Genomic DNA, 15,369 nt, shown 5'->3' on the forward strand with positions numbered 1-15,369 from the left:
CATCAATCAATTTTAGAACATTTTACCACCTCAAAAAGAAACACTGTACCCTTCAACTATTACTCTATCTCCCCTCTTTGCCTCCTAGCCCTAAGCAACCAGTAATCTACTTTCTATGTAGATTTCCCTATTCTGGATTTTCTTATGAATGGAATCATATATGGTCTTTTGTGACTGGCTTCTTTCACTTAGCATAATGTATAAGATTTATCCATGTTGTAGCATGTATCATTATGTCATTCCTTTTTTGGGCAAATTTTCCCTTGCATAGTTACATCGTATTTGTGTATCTATTTGTCAATCAATAGACATTTTGGTTGTTTCCATCTTTTGGCTAAATAATGCTGCTATAAACATTCACGTCCAAGGTTTTGTGTGGGCATGAGTCTTCATTTCTTTTGAGTATATACCTATGAGAGGAATTGCTGGGTTAATATAATAATTAACATTTTAGTGAAATGCCAAATAGATTTCCAAAGCAACTGCACCACTTTCCAATCCCACCAGCAGTGGATGAAGGTTCTGATTTCTTCACATTCTTGCCAACACCTTGTTATTACCTGACTTTCTGATTCTAGTCATCCTAGGGTGTGTGAAGTGGTATCTCCCTGTGGTTTTTATTTGCATTTCCCTGATCTCTAATGATGCTGAGCATTTTTTTTCACGTGTTTGTTGGCCATTTGTATATCTTCCTTGAAGAAATGTCTATTTAGATCCATTGCCCATTTTTAAGTTGGGTTGTCTTTTTATTACTGAGTTGTAAGAGTCTTTTATATATTTTAAATACAAGTCTCCTATCAGATAGTATGATTTGTCTATGTTTTCTTCCATTCTATGGGTTGTCTTCTTGATTGTGTCTTTGAAATACTAAAGTTATTAATTTGACAAAGGACAATTTATCTGTTTTGTTGTTGTTGCTCTTGCTTTTATTGTCATATCTAAGAATCCATTGCCAAATCTAAGATGATGAAGATTTACCCCTGTTTTCTTCTAAGAGTTTTATGGTGTTAGCTCTTAGGTCTTTGATCCCTTTTCAGTTAAGTTTTATGTATGTTGTCAGGTAACATTCTTCATTCTTTTGCATATAAATATTGAGGTATTTCATCACCATTTGTTGAAAAGACTATTTTATCCCCATTGAATGATCTTGACAACCTTGTTAGTTGAGAAAAGATGTAGGAATAGAGAGTCATGATTCTCTATTGTTATTGTGCCACTCTTTTTATTGTTCCTCTACCACATTTTGATCATCTATAATTGCTTTGTTGTATGTTTTGAAATTGGGAAGTATGAGGGGTGCCTGGCTGGCTCAGTTGGTGGAGCATGTGACTCTTGATCTTGGGGTTGTGACTTCAAGCCCCATGTTGGGTGTAGCGCTTAATTCAAAAGAAAATGAGTCGGTTAAGCGTCCGACTTTGGCTCAGGGCATGATCTGACGGTTCACGTGTTTGAGCCCTGTGTCGGGCTCTGTGCTGACAGCTCAGAGCCTGGATCCTACTTCAGATTCTGTGTCTCTCTCTCTCTCTCTCTTGCCCCTCTCCCACTCACACTCTGTCTCTCAAAAATAAAAACATAAAAAAAAATTTTTTTTTAAAGAAAATGAATTTGGAAAGTGTGAGAGTCCTCCACTTTGTTCTTTTTCAAGATTGTTTTGGCTATTCTGAGTCCTTTGCAATTCCATATGAATTTTGGAATCAGCTTGTCAGTTTCTATAAAACAACCAGAAGTTTGTTTGTTTCAGGAGTAGAATTCAGTGATTCATCCATCACTTACATACAACACCCAATGCTTATCACAAGTGCCCTCCTTAGTGCTCATCACTCATCTAGCCCATCTCCCTACCTCCCTCCCTCTGTCATCCCCTTAGTTTGTTCTCTGTCATTAAGTCTTTTGTGGTTTGTTTCCCTCTCTTCTCTTCCCACCCTCTTCCCATATGTTACTCTGTTTTGATTCTTAAATTCCACATATGAATGAAATCATGGTATTTGTCTTTCTCTGATTGACTTATTTCACTTAGCATAATATATTCTAGCTCCATCTACATCATTGAAAATGGCAAGATCAGACACCAGAATTATAAGAGGGATTGCCTTGAATTTGTGGATCGCTTTGGGCAGTATTGGCATTTTTTTCTCCCCTAAAAGCACCAACATGGGACTTTAACTCACAATCCTGAGATCAAGAGTTGGATGTTTTACGAAGTGAGCCAGCCAGGTGCCCCTTGAGGAGTATAGCCATCTTAACAATGTTAAGTCTTTTGATTTATGAGCATGGCTTGTTTTCCCATTTATTTTAAATCTTTAATTTTTCTCAACAATGTTTTGTAGTTTTCAGAGTATAAGTTTTGTACTTTTGTTAAATTTATTCCCATTTTATCTTTTTGATGGCTATTGTAAATGTTTTCTTAGTTTCATGTTTGATTGTTCATTGCAAGTGATTAAAAATATAATTGATTTTTGTAGATTCATCTTGTATCATGCAAGCTTGCTGACCTCATTTAATAATTCCAATAGTTTTTTTAGTGGATTCCCTAGGATTTTCTTTATACACGATTATGACACCTGCAAATAGAAGTAGTTTTACTTCTACATTTCCAACCTAGATGACATTTATTCATTCATTCGTTCATTCATTCATTTACCTAATTGCTCTGGCTAGTACCTCCAACACAGTGTTGAAGAGACGTGATGAGAGCAGATATTCTTGTCTTGTTCATGATGTTAGGGAGAAATAACTCACCATTAACTATGATGTTAACTTATCATAGATACCCTTCATCAGGTTGAGGAAGTTCCCATCTCACTCCTAGTTGTTTTTATTTTTATTATGAAAGGGTGTTGGATTTTTGTCAGATGCTCTTTCTACATCTAATGAGATGATCGTGTGATTTTTGTTTCTTATTTATTGATATAATGTAGTACATGACTTGATTTTCAAATGTTAAACCAACTTTGAAATTCTAGGATAAATTGTACTTGGTCATGGTGTATAATTCTTTTTAAATGCTGCTATGTGTTCAGTTTGCTAGTATTTTGATGAGGATTTTTTTGATCTGTATTCATAAGAGATACTGGTTTGTAATTTACTTTTCTTGTAATATCTTTTGTCTGATTTTGATATCAGGATAATCCTGGTCTCATAAAATGAATTGGGAAGTGTTCCTCACTTCTGTTTTTTGGAAGAGTTTGTGCAAAGTTGATTCAGTTTTCACTTTAATTGGTATAATTCAGAAACCATCTGGTCCTGGGCTTTGTGAGTAGTTTTTTGATTGCAAACTCAATTGCTTCACTTGTTATAGGTCTATCCAGATTGTCTGTTTCTTCTTGAGGCAGTTTTGATAGTTTGTGTCTTTATAGGAATTTATCCATTTCATCTAAGTTATCTAATTTTGGTGTACAGTTGTTCATGGTATTTCTTCATAATCCTTTTTATATTTATAAGGCCAGTGATGATGATTCTCTTTCATTTCTTTAAAAAAAAATTTTTTTTTAATGTTTATTTATTTTTGAGAGAGACAGAGACAGAGCTTGAGCGGGGGAGGGGCAGAGAGAGAGGGAGACACAGAATCCAAAGCAGGCTCCAGGCTCCGAGCTATCAGCACAGAGTCTGATGCGGGGCTTGAACCTATGGACGGTGAGATCATGACCTGAGCTGAAATCGGATGCCCAACCTACTGAGCCACCCAGGCGGCCCCCTCTTTCATTTCTGATCCTACTAATGGGAGTCTTCTCTCTCTCTTTTTTTTTTTTTTCCAATTTTGTTGATCATAACAAAGAACTAGGGTTTGGTGTCACTGATTTTTCTTTGTTGTTTTTCTATTCCTTTTTCATTCATTTCTACCCTGATCTTTATTATTTCTGTCCTTCTTGCTTTAGGTTTAGTTGTACTTCTTTTTCTGGTATCTTAATGTGGAAGGTTAGGTTATTGATTTGAGATCTTTCTTCTTAATATAGTCATTTACAGCTATAAATTTTCCTGTAAGCACTCCTTCATATGCATCTCATTAATTTTGGTATTTTTTTTTTCATTTTCATCCATATCAAAGTATTTTCTGATGTCTCTTTTGATTTCTTCTTTGACCCATTGGCTATTTAGGAGAGTGTTAATTTCCATATGTTTGTGAGTTAACCAATTTTTTCTCCTGCTATTGATTTCTAATTTCATTCTATTGTGGCCAGGGGACATACTTTGTATTATTTCTATCCTCTTACATTTATTGAGGTTTGTTTTGTGGCTTAACATATTTATCCTGGAGAATGTTCACATGTGCATTAAGAAAAAAAGTATATTCTGTTGCTGGGTGGAGTGTTCTATAGATGTCTGTTAGGTCTGGTTGTTTATAGTGTTCAAATATATCCTTGTTTATGTATCCATTAATGGTTTATTCTAGTTGTTCAGTCATTAATGAAAGAAGAGTATTGAAATCTTCCAACTATTTTTTTTTTTATCTATTTATTTTGAGAGAGAGGGAGAGAGAGAATCCCAAGCAGGCTCAGCATTAACAGTTTGATGTGGCGCTCGAACTCACAAACCATGAGATCATGACTTGTGGTGAAATTAAGAGTTGGATGCTTAACCAACTGAGCCACCCAAGTGTCCCTAAAGTCCTCCAACTATTGCTGCTGAGTTTTTATTTCTCCCTACATTCCTTTCGGGTTTTGTTTGATATATTTTGGCACTTTGATATATATGATTGTAATTGTCATGTGCATATGTCCTTTTTAAAATGTCCCTTTTTGTCTCTAATAATATTTTTGTTTTAAAGTCTACTTTTTCTGATATTAGTATAACTTTCTTGTGGTTGCTGTTTACATGATTATATCTTCTTCTATCCTTTAACTTTTAATCAATTCATATCTTTCAGTTTAAAGTGTATCCCTTGTATATGGTGTATAGTCAAATCTTATTTTTTTTTCCCCAATCTGACAGTCTCTGCCTTTTGTCTGGATTGTTAAATCCATTCACATTTAATGTTCTTATTGGTATAGCTGGGTTTAGGGGCGCCTGGGTGGCGCAGTCGGTTAAGCGTCCGACTTCAGCCAGGTCACAATCTCGCGGTCCGTGAGTTCGAGCCCCGCGTCGGGCTCTGGGCTGATGGCTCAGAGCCTGGAGCCTGTTTCCGATTCTGTGTCTCCCTCTCTCTCTGCCCCTCCCCCGTTCATGCTCTGTCTCTCTCTGTCCCAAAAATAAATAAACGTTGGTATAGCTGGGTTTAATGTCTGCCATTTAACTTTTTGTTTTGTGTTTCATGCCTTTTTTATTCCTTTATTTCCCCTTTACTGCTTGTTTTTGCATTAAGTGAATATTTTCTAATGTAGCATTTAAAGGTCTTTAACCGTTTTGTCATTGTATTTTTATTTATTTTTTGATAGTTGCTCTAGGGTTTCTCATATACATCTTAACTTATGAGAATCAATTTTAGTTTTATACTACCTTAATTCCAGTGATATATGGAATTTTTTAAACTAAAGTTATAAATAATGTTTTGAATGAAACTTGATTAATTTTTTCTGGCAATATATTACTAAAACTAGTGTCTTTGGATTAGTTCAAAGATGTTAGGTTGGAATCTTCAGTTCTTAATAAACCTGATAGTAAGAATCGGTTAAATAGCTTATACATTACCAGTAGCAGTTGTTTTAAATATAGTAGAAGAAATTAATTCAAAGGTTACTTCTTTGCAAATTTCCATGGCAATATTATGTTCTTTTTCAAAGACATTTTCAGAATTACCCGAAGTCTTTTTGAAATATGTCTTTATATAGTATATTTTTTCTTAAATATATGTAAAAGAGGCTCTTGTCATTTGGTCAATCACTGAAAAGTGCTACTTTTTGTGTCGTGAACTGCACAGGTAAACTTAATGGCAAGGTTACTTACAGCTTTGCATTAGATAATCTCTTGTGATCTTTTAATAGACTTCTATATGTTACTTCATAAACTCTTCTTAGTTATTTTACACATTTTTAGGTGCTTTGAAAGAGTTTTAAGTATTAATGTATTAATTTACTTTACAAGACAAATTCAAGGGGTTAACACTACACCATTGGGCTTTTAATGATGTCATGTTCATTTTCGCATAATGATAAGCTTTCCTCTGTGGGAGAGAAATAAGTGGAGGTATATAGCTAGGTGGCTGAGAATGTGAAATATCCCTGGATATGCTTGTAGGAATGTTGTATAAACAAATGTCCTCTATCTTATGTGTTAGGTCAGAATAAAAGTTGTGAACAGTTGGCCTAAATTATCTTGGTGCTTGCTCTAGTGCTCTGTTTTAGCTGAGGAAAGTTGGCCCAATATTTATAATCCTACAACATAAAAATTGCTTCTGCTACAAAGAAAAAAATGAATACTATATAATTTAGTTAAAACTGAAAATGTCAAATGGCATTATGACAGTATTGCACTTGAAAAATGATAATTACTTAGCAAAGTGTTAGGAAGTTTGTTTAAAATATTGTCATAGTTTTAGGTTGAGATCTAGGAGTCATGTCTTTATGAATTTTAATGTCAATGATGTTTTTCTAACATCTCTTAAAAAGGATTATGATTACTAGACAAAAAGGAGGAACCAGGTTTATACTTCCAATTCTCATGGGGAATGAACATGCATAGCAAATAAGAGAAAGAAAGACATTGTACTCCATTAATGGCTATTAAGAAAGGATCAAGAGGACACAAGAATTCAGGTTAAGAAAAGAGTTTGGGGAAAAACCTGAGGGAAAAGCACTGCTAAAATGTAAGGAGTCCTGCCCTACCTATACCTGTCCGCAAAAATTACCAAAGCAAGGCTTAATTCATTGCTTATTTAATTGAATTAAAGGTAAGCCATATTTTGTGCTAGTTACATATTAACCTTGGAAGAGAAATGAACCTTTCACAGAGTCATATAGAATATGCTAGGGCCAAGAGCAGCTCCAGACTTCTACCTGCACACTAGGGAAAAAAGACAATCTTTTGAACAATAAGAAAGGGACTTTTTTTTTTTTTTTTGTATAAAGTTCAGCAAAAATTAAATATAGAGGTTTGAAAAAATATTTTAGCTTTACCTCATCAGTATGACTTCATTATCACAATGAAAAAAACAACAACAGAGTATGACTTCAGTCTGAAAATGGATTATTTCTCTTTAACTTACACAACCTAAAACTCTGGTTTCTTAAAAGTTTTATTGAGAACTCTACAATTTTCAAGCAAGTGTTGTCGAACATCAAAATTTTGCTATCAAATAAAGATATTTTTGTGCCTTGTGTTCTTTTCAATTTTCCATTGGAATTGAGAAATAAGCTACTGCTTATCCTAACTTGAAATCTGATGAAAGGTAAGGTAATATGGGTAAAAAACAGGATCTAAAAACCTTATGTTAAAGGAAGTATATTTGAAGTATATTTACTTTTGGCAACTGTCAGTAATTTGCGGTAAGTCACTTAACCTCTGCAGACTCAAATTTTTATAAGTAAAATAATGGGTTGTGCTAAGATTTAGATCTATGAGGTCTTTTCCAAATCGAATCTTCTTTACTAATTGAAGCTAATGATTCCACTTAACTATCAGAATCAGAAGACCATCTTTCCTTGTTGGTTTAAAAGTAATTGTTTCAAAGGAGAATCACGTTAATAAGGTGAAACATGACTATTGTTTGACAGAGTATTTCCCCAAATCCTTCATGAACATACTGATATGCTACTGTTGAGATATTTTACCTCATTCCTCTACTTCTCCTCAGTTTTTATCAGTGGGTATGTAACTTGATCTCATCAAAGTAGGATAGGTAAATTTATGAATACATTAGATGCTATGGAATGAATATGTTGTGGCAAACAACTGGTTTAGAATACAACTTCGGAAAAGGGTATTCATGGGAATTTTCTAAATGTTTCTCAATGAACATTTATCTTCGGCATTGGGGAAAAAAGTTAATTCTTTTACAAGTACAGACCAGAAGAAACCAATTTTGTTGTATTCTTATCTGGTCTATATACTTTTGGTTCTCTGTATAAGGTAACATGCTAGTTTTCATGACTAATTTTAAAGATTTTGGGTTGATTCAGTTTAATTACCAAAATTACAAGACGCACATTTCAAACTGCACTTAGGATTGTTGATGGAATTAGCCTCCTTAGAGGAGTGATAATCTGCAATTCTCTGATGGGGATGGAGTCATTATAGATCACCTTGAAGATAATTACTATCAGGAGATGACCGCTATGGTGAAACTTAATGCCAGGACAAATGGAGGGAGATGGGGTATCACATTATTCTTTGAAAGTGTTTGAAATAGCAAAAGTTTAGTTGATCATAGTGGGATGTACAAATTCAAAACATCTGCTTTTTATTTACTACTCATGCTTGGTGGAGTGAGGAATGAAGTGTGAGGACTTTTTTCTTGCTCTGTGCCAATGTAGAGAGACAATGTAAGTAGCAGAAAGAGCTGAGCCGGTCAGGAGGCCTGGATTCCAGTCCCATCTCTTTCATTTACTAGTCCTATATTTTATCTTCTGTAAGATAGGGATAATAATATCTGACCTTCAAGTTGTGTAACTGAAGAAAGCACTTTGAAAGTATAAAATGTTCACTTTTAAAATTATAAAGTAGTATAATTGTGGGCAATGAAAATTTAGGTTATAAACACTGAAAAAAATATGCTGTTCTATTTTTTCCTTTTTGGTGCACTTTTCTAGGTGAATGTGCCTCTTAGGAGCAGTTGTCTGGGAGTGACTGGATTAAGCTTGGGCTGCACAGGCAGATTGTGCTCCCTGAAAGACTCATAGCAGCTCACCCAGCATGTCCAGAGTGTGAAGCATGAAGTACATTTATCCTGCAAAAATGATAAGTAAATATAAGATTAAAAATTTCAAGAATTCCATTTTTAGTAAATGCAGCAACAAAATCAATGAAAACTAAAATCATATTCAGAGTAATACTTGCCACTATTTTTCACAGATCTCACAGCACTTTGAAAGAGACATTTACATGTTGATTTGAATTGTTCAGACATTTTAACTACATAGAGCAATTTTTTTAAAGTGGTGAAGCCAAGAAAAAAAAAATAAAATCAGTGACAGAAATTGGAACAAAATATACTCTACAAGAAGGTATCTGAATCTTTGAATTTGAATTGAAAATGAGAAAATGGGAAGGTGCCAAATCATTCCACAGTACTGCCTCAGCCCTGAGAATATATGGACCTCTGATAGTCTTTGAGTTGTCAGCTGTCACCTTCTCAGAATGTTGTGATGATGGACGTGGGGCTTATCAAAATTTCAAAGGGTTCTGAAAATCATATAAAAAGTAGAAGTATACTGTCTTTGTATAAAAATGTGTCAAGTGTTCAGGTTATATAATGAAGAGATTTATAATAGAAGATAGCTAACATTTTGGAGATGTATCCTTTTTTCCTGCATACATCAAACAACATTCTACTTGTCATCTTGCCTCAACTTAATTCCATATAAACTCACAAAGGCCAGAAAGTTACTTGAAATACAGTATATCAGTCATGATTTTGTATCTGGAAAAAGAAAACACACACACAACACCTATTTTATGTAATCTTCCTGTGACCAAAATGTATTTGTATGCTTAAAAATTATCACTTAGGAAAGGACAAAAAATCCTGTTGTGGAGTCATTTTAAAGAACACATCTTTTAATATTAACATTTGAGGTAAAATTTTGATTTTTCTCTCACTTCCACTCCCTTCTTCCCTTCACTGTTAACCTTTACTTGGAGATTTATTTATTGCCCTATGCCAGGAGTAGCAAGTGACTGGCTCAAGGATTCATCAATTCATTAACTCACTTAAATTGTCTCTTGCGGGGGGAGTAAAGATAAGAACAAAAATGTAATTGATCTTGGTTGGCTGTAGCTATCAGAGTGAAACAAGACAGCAATATCTTATACAGCCAGGAGATGGTGGTGGTGTCCATAAAAGTAGACCATTTAGTTTTCTGCACTGTCGGGACTGTTTTAAAGCCCTCTATTTTCAAGATTCACACAGGATCTAAACGTTTTAAATGTCAAATTTTGGGAATGTTCTCCCATTTTTAAATCAAGGGGTTTTGTTTCCACATCTATATAAGGAATTAGACCTTTCTTCTCAGGGCATTGGCACACATAGCACATTTTTGCAAATGGAATTATGAACCTATGATTAAGTGATGTTACTTAAGGGGGGTTTTGTTATCTCTTGTAGTGAAATTATCATAAGGTGACTAGGGTGAAGCTTTTTTCTCCCCTCTCTTTTAATTCCTTACTCTTTTTTAAAATATCCTTTTGATTTTCTCTCTTCTCCCCACTACTACTCTATGTGGTATCTTAAGCATAAATAATAGACCTCTGTAATTTCTACTGCAAGATGCAGTTAAGAGTGTGAGATCTAATATCACAAACTGCCTTAAAAGTTTTATTGGTAGTTAGTATACATTTCTTACTTGGTTGATGCTTTCAACTCTGTCAAGTTCTGACACAGGACTAGCCTCAGAGTGGAATGTTACCAAGTAAACTCATTTACCAATGAGTGATTGTTTTATCTAAGAATTATGTTTTATTGCATAACTTAATGAATTCAGCAAGGCCCTCGGGAGTACAGTATTTCTTTAATTCTATGGCTAATTGCCCTCAGTTCAATTTTGCTACTGTGATATCAATTCCACATTGTCTGAATCTACTGGGTTAATTGCACTATATGGGTGTGATCATTGGAGACTTAGTGAGGAGTTTTAGAAATGTTACAAAATGAATCCGGAAGGATGCCGAAATTAATGTCTACAAATTATTTACAAAATGTTTACATCCCAGGCCCTGATCTACGCGCTTGGGGAAGTCAGTGAGCAAAACCCATAAAAGGCCTCCATCCTCATGGGACTTACAATGAACATGGGAGGACCTAGTCAATAAACAATACATCTAAATAAATTATACGGTATATTGATGGCGACAGCTACTCCAGAAAGAGCAAGGGCGGGTCCGGGACATGACGAAGGAGCGAGGCCGGGCTCAGTACGAAGTCGGCTGGTCAAGAGAAACCGCGTGCAGGCTTGAAGGAGGCGCGGGATCAGCGCCCTGCGGGAGGGGTCCTGCGGTGGATGGGGGCAGGCGGGGAGGCCTGGGAGCCGGTGCCGGAGCAGTTCAACAGACCTTTATTAGGAATTCGCTCCAGGCTGGGTTCGAGTTCCTAATGAGACTTCCGGCGAGCCAATTTCAGGGGGATCCAGCGCCAGCGGCCTCTCCGCTTGGCGGGGGATGGCTGCGGTCGGAATGATCAGCGCGGCGGCGGAGCGCACACCAGCGCTCCCAGCCGTGCGGACCCCTAGAGGGGCGGCTCCGCAGCCCGGGCACTGAGCGCGCGACGGGCGCGGGGCGGGGCCGGCGGACGCCATCGCGTCGCTACGGGCTGCCGGCGGCAGCGGCGGCCTGGTCAGGACGGCCGCGGCGTCCTCACCGCGCTCCGCTCGCCCACGGCCGCCGGGCCCTCGCCCCGTTCCCTGCCTGGTCCCCCGCGGCGGCGCGCGCGGCCAGGTTGGGCGGGGCGGTTCCGGGGATGAGGAGGCGGCGGCGCGCCGAGACGATGCTCCGGACCTGAAGAGACGCCGGCACAAGGCGCGGCGGCCGAGTGCAGCGCCGACCCGCGGGATGGCTCAGCCGGCGGGCCCGGCGGGCGGCGGGGAGCCCCGGGCGGAGCCGGCGGGTGGCGAGGGGCCGCCGGACCCCGAGGCGGCGGGCGGCCCGCCGGACGCGCTGAGCTTGGAGGAGATACTGAGGCTCTACAACCAGCCCATCAACGAGGAGCAGGCGTGGGCCGTGTGCTACCAGTGCTGCGGCTCCCTGCGTGCCGCGGACGCCGGCCGCCGCCAGCCCCGCCACCGCGTGCGCTCAGCCGCGCAGATCCGTGTCTGGAGGGACGGCGCCGTCACCCTGGCGCCCGGCGACGCGGGAGAGCCGCCCCCCGCTGCGGGTGAGGCAGCCGACCTGCGTCCCCGCGGAGAAACCCCGCCGCGACCCCCTTTCCCTCGCAGTCCCCGGCCCGGTCCTTCCGCCCCGCGACCCCCCTCCGCCCCCCCCACCCCACCCCCCGCCACGAGAGGACCCCCTCCTCGGCCCCTCTTTTCCCTCGCAGTCCCTGGGCCCTGCCCCCTCTCCGCGACCCTTACCTCCCACAGGAGGATCCCCGCTGTGCACCCCCCCCCCTTTTCCCTCGCAGTCCCTGGGCCTGGCTCTTCCGCCCCGCGACCCCCCACCTCCCAAGGGAGACCGGGAGGAGCCGGGCCTGGGGCCGGCGGGGGAGGGTGGTGCTGGCGCTGTGGTGGAGCGGCGCCCCACGTAGGTCAGAGCAGGGGGTGGGGGGCGGGTAGCGGCACAAAGAGGGGCTGTGAAGAGGGTGTCTGGGCGGGCCTGCGCCGCCCTCCTCACTCCGGCTGGGCCATCCGACCTGCCCAGGGCGCTGGTAATTGTACACACTGTCATAGGACAGCTGCCCGCGTCTTGTTTGGGAAATGGAATGGGTTGGGTCCTTTTAGTGATAAGCTATGTATACATACTTACATGCCAGGGCTATTTACTGGGGTTGCATTTATGATGTGATAGGTGCTATGAAAGGTTCACGTGAGATCTCACCAAGGATACTTAATTCTGGTGTCACGAAAATTACACCTTTCAGAATGAATAGTCCGCTAATAGTATTTTTTTTTTTTTTAATTTGGCAACAAATTCCTTTGGTTAGGAAATATAAAAAGCCCCGAGGAGAATTTTGTTATATTGGGAGAGATGGAAGGAGATTAAATAATGATTTCTATCTAGCTCTTGAAAATTATAAAACAACTGCTATTTACCTGCGTATTAGAATTTGTGGTGATGAAAAAACAGGTTTGTCGAGTCAAACGTTGACAGGATTTCAGATAAACAAAATGGATTTTGGTTAGGTCATTGTCTGGTGTAAATTCGTCAAGATTATCACCTACACGTTAATATGTAGCTAGGGCTTACTCAGATTTAGTGATGGTGATGAAGGGATTGATAATAGGTTTTTCATGTCAGTTTTAATGTAATTCAGTCTTTTGAGAGGCAAGTATGTTAAGAACATAGAGAAATAATCTGCCCTCACTTTTAGAAAGTTGATGAAAGTATCAAAATGCTAACGGTGAAAGATGTAATTCATAAGTAGTTAGTAAAATGACATTTAATACAAATCCTTATTTAAAATAAAAAACGTTCAAGGTTATAGATAACAATTCTTTCAATTCCACCAGAACATTAATTTGTGTGTGTGTGTGTGTGTGTGTGTGTGTGTGTGTGTGTGGTAAACACATTTTAGAACTTTTATTTATTTAAATTGAGTCTTTATAATTCTTTAGAAATTATTTTATTTCAAATAGTTTTTAGTTTATTTGATGTGTTTATTGTTTTTAAGTTTTGACTTAACATTAGTGGAAAATACTCGGGATTATAATTTACTTACAGTGTATTAATGTGATATTAAAAGATAAATTTATTATAAAATACAGCAAAGCCATGCCTTGGAATCTGGCATTTCTAAGGAAAATAATGTTGGGTGCAACCCCGTTTTATTTTATTATTATTTTTTTAATGTTTATTTATTTTTGAGAGAGAGCGCAAGCAGGGAAGGGGCAGAGAGAGAGGGAGACACAGAATCTGAAGCAGGCTCCAGGCTCTGAGCTGTCTGCACAGAGCCTGACAAGGGGCTCGAACCCATAAGCCACTAGATCATGACCTTTGAGCTGGAGTCAGACATCACACCCTTAACTGAGCCATCCAGGTGCCCTGCACCCCCCTTTTAGAAGTAGCATTTGGTACTGGTGACTTCTGGAAGGAACAAACAGCAGTCAAGATTAAGTGCTCAGTTGTACCTTCCGTAGCCATGCAACTACTCTTAAAGCCTAGGAGTAAATAAATTAATATAAACAACATTTTGGTATGAACTTCCTAAAGATTTTTAATCGGTCAACCCTAAAATGCTCAAGACTGTATCAACAACTTTGGTTGGGCTCTCTCCACAACTGGTAGCAGAAATCATGAGCAGAACTAAGGAAGAAGACATTATCTTTCTCTGAACTTGATCCCAGAAGAGTGTGGTTTATGTTATGTTTATGGACCTACAGTAGTTTACTTGTCAAAGACAAGGGTGTATTCTGGTGGTAGTTAAAATGAATTATCGTTATTATTTTGCATCATTCCTATGAGTGATAACATCTTGACCTCAATGTAATACTCTTTTCATGGAGAGAATAGTAGTTTCCCTGCAGTAGTGGCAATGGATTTATAAACAACATTTTCTGTTGTTCCTTAGTTCTTTTTTTTTTTTTTTTAATTTTTAAAGTTTATTTTGAGAGAGAGAGAGAGAGGGAATGGGGGGGAGGGACATGGGGAGAGAGAGAGAGAGAGAAAGAGAGAGAGAGAGAATCCTAAGCAGGCTCCAAGCCATCAGCGCAGAACCTGATGCAGGGCTTGAACCCACAAACAGCAAATCATGACTTGAACTGAGATCAGTCAATAGTCAGATGCTTAACTGCGCTACACAGGCACCCCATCTTCTTCCTTAGTTCTGCTCATGATTTCTGCTACCAGTTGTGGAGAGAGCCCAACCAAAGTTGTTGATACAGTCTTGAGCATTTTAGGGTTGACCGATTAAAAATCTTTAGGAAGTTCATACCAAAATGTTGTTTATATTAATTTATTTACTCCTAGGCTTTAAGAGTAGTTGCATGGCTACGGAAGGTACAACTGAGCACTTAATCTTGATTCTTAAAAATTAATGATAACTTCTGTGCACATGTATAAATTGTTTTTAAGGAAAAATGGTAATCATGACACTTCAATTCTAAGAAGTACTTTTTCATTGTAGGGCATTTACCATGTATGTTGTTGGCAACCAACAGCATTTATATTTTCATACATTTACGCATTGATTTATTTCCAAATGGAGGTTTAGGGAAATAAGGGACTTGCTTAAATTCATACTGGTAACTTTGAATAAAATCCAGGTCTTTCAACCTCTAGGCTTAGAAACAGATTTGGTTTGAATTTGGGTCATGATTCCTCCCCTTCCTAGCTGAGTAACCTTGAGTAACTTCCTTAACCTCCCTTAATTAATGAGTTAAAGACACTCAAGTTCTGCATAGACAGTCACCCTGAGTCCAGCCTTGTCATCTGTAAAATGAGAATAGATGACTTTTTCACGAGAGAGTGTTTAAGTGAGATGATGCGTGTAAAATGACAACAGCAAGGCTTAGTATGTAGCAGATACTCAGTAAGTTTTAGTTTCCTTTTTCCCCTAATTCTGTGTCCTTTCACACCACCATGGTGCCTCTGGTCCTGCAATTCTGCATTTTTACTCAGAATTGGGACAAATGT

At 38.8% G+C, this 15,369-nt stretch overlaps 2 protein-coding genes across 6 annotated transcripts in view; both read left to right on the top strand.

Annotated features, from left to right (window-relative positions):
- The window catches only part of CEP76 (centrosomal protein 76), a 32,598-nt gene extending 23,732 nt beyond the window's left edge, over window positions 1–8,866 (top strand). Inside the window, exon 13 of the mRNA XM_086682412.1 lies at window positions 8,682–8,866. Coding sequence (XP_086538538.1) covers window positions 8,682–8,698 — 17 coding nt within the window. The 3' untranslated portion in view covers window positions 8,699–8,866. The remainder of the gene's footprint in view (window positions 1–8,681) is intronic.
- A 2,525-nt stretch (window positions 8,867–11,391) lies between these two features.
- The window catches only part of SPIRE1 (spire type actin nucleation factor 1), a 211,292-nt gene continuing 207,314 nt past the window's right edge, over window positions 11,392–15,369 (top strand). For 2 of the 5 annotated variants that reach the window (XM_086682409.1, XM_086682408.1), the window contains exon 1: window positions 11,394–11,956. In XM_086682409.1, coding sequence (XP_086538535.1) covers window positions 11,635–11,956 — 322 coding nt within the window. In that variant the 5' untranslated portion in view covers window positions 11,394–11,634. Of the gene's footprint in view, window positions 11,957–15,369 lie in introns of all 5 variants that reach the window. The other 3 variants (XM_086682407.1, XM_086682411.1, XM_086682410.1) reach the window with 3 other exon arrangements.

This window comes from Puma concolor, chromosome D3 (genome assembly GCF_028749965.1).
Source record: "Puma concolor isolate L17-30 chromosome D3, mPumCon1.1.hap2, whole genome shotgun sequence".
In the NCBI taxonomy this organism is placed as follows: domain Eukaryota; kingdom Metazoa; phylum Chordata; class Mammalia; order Carnivora; family Felidae; genus Puma; species Puma concolor.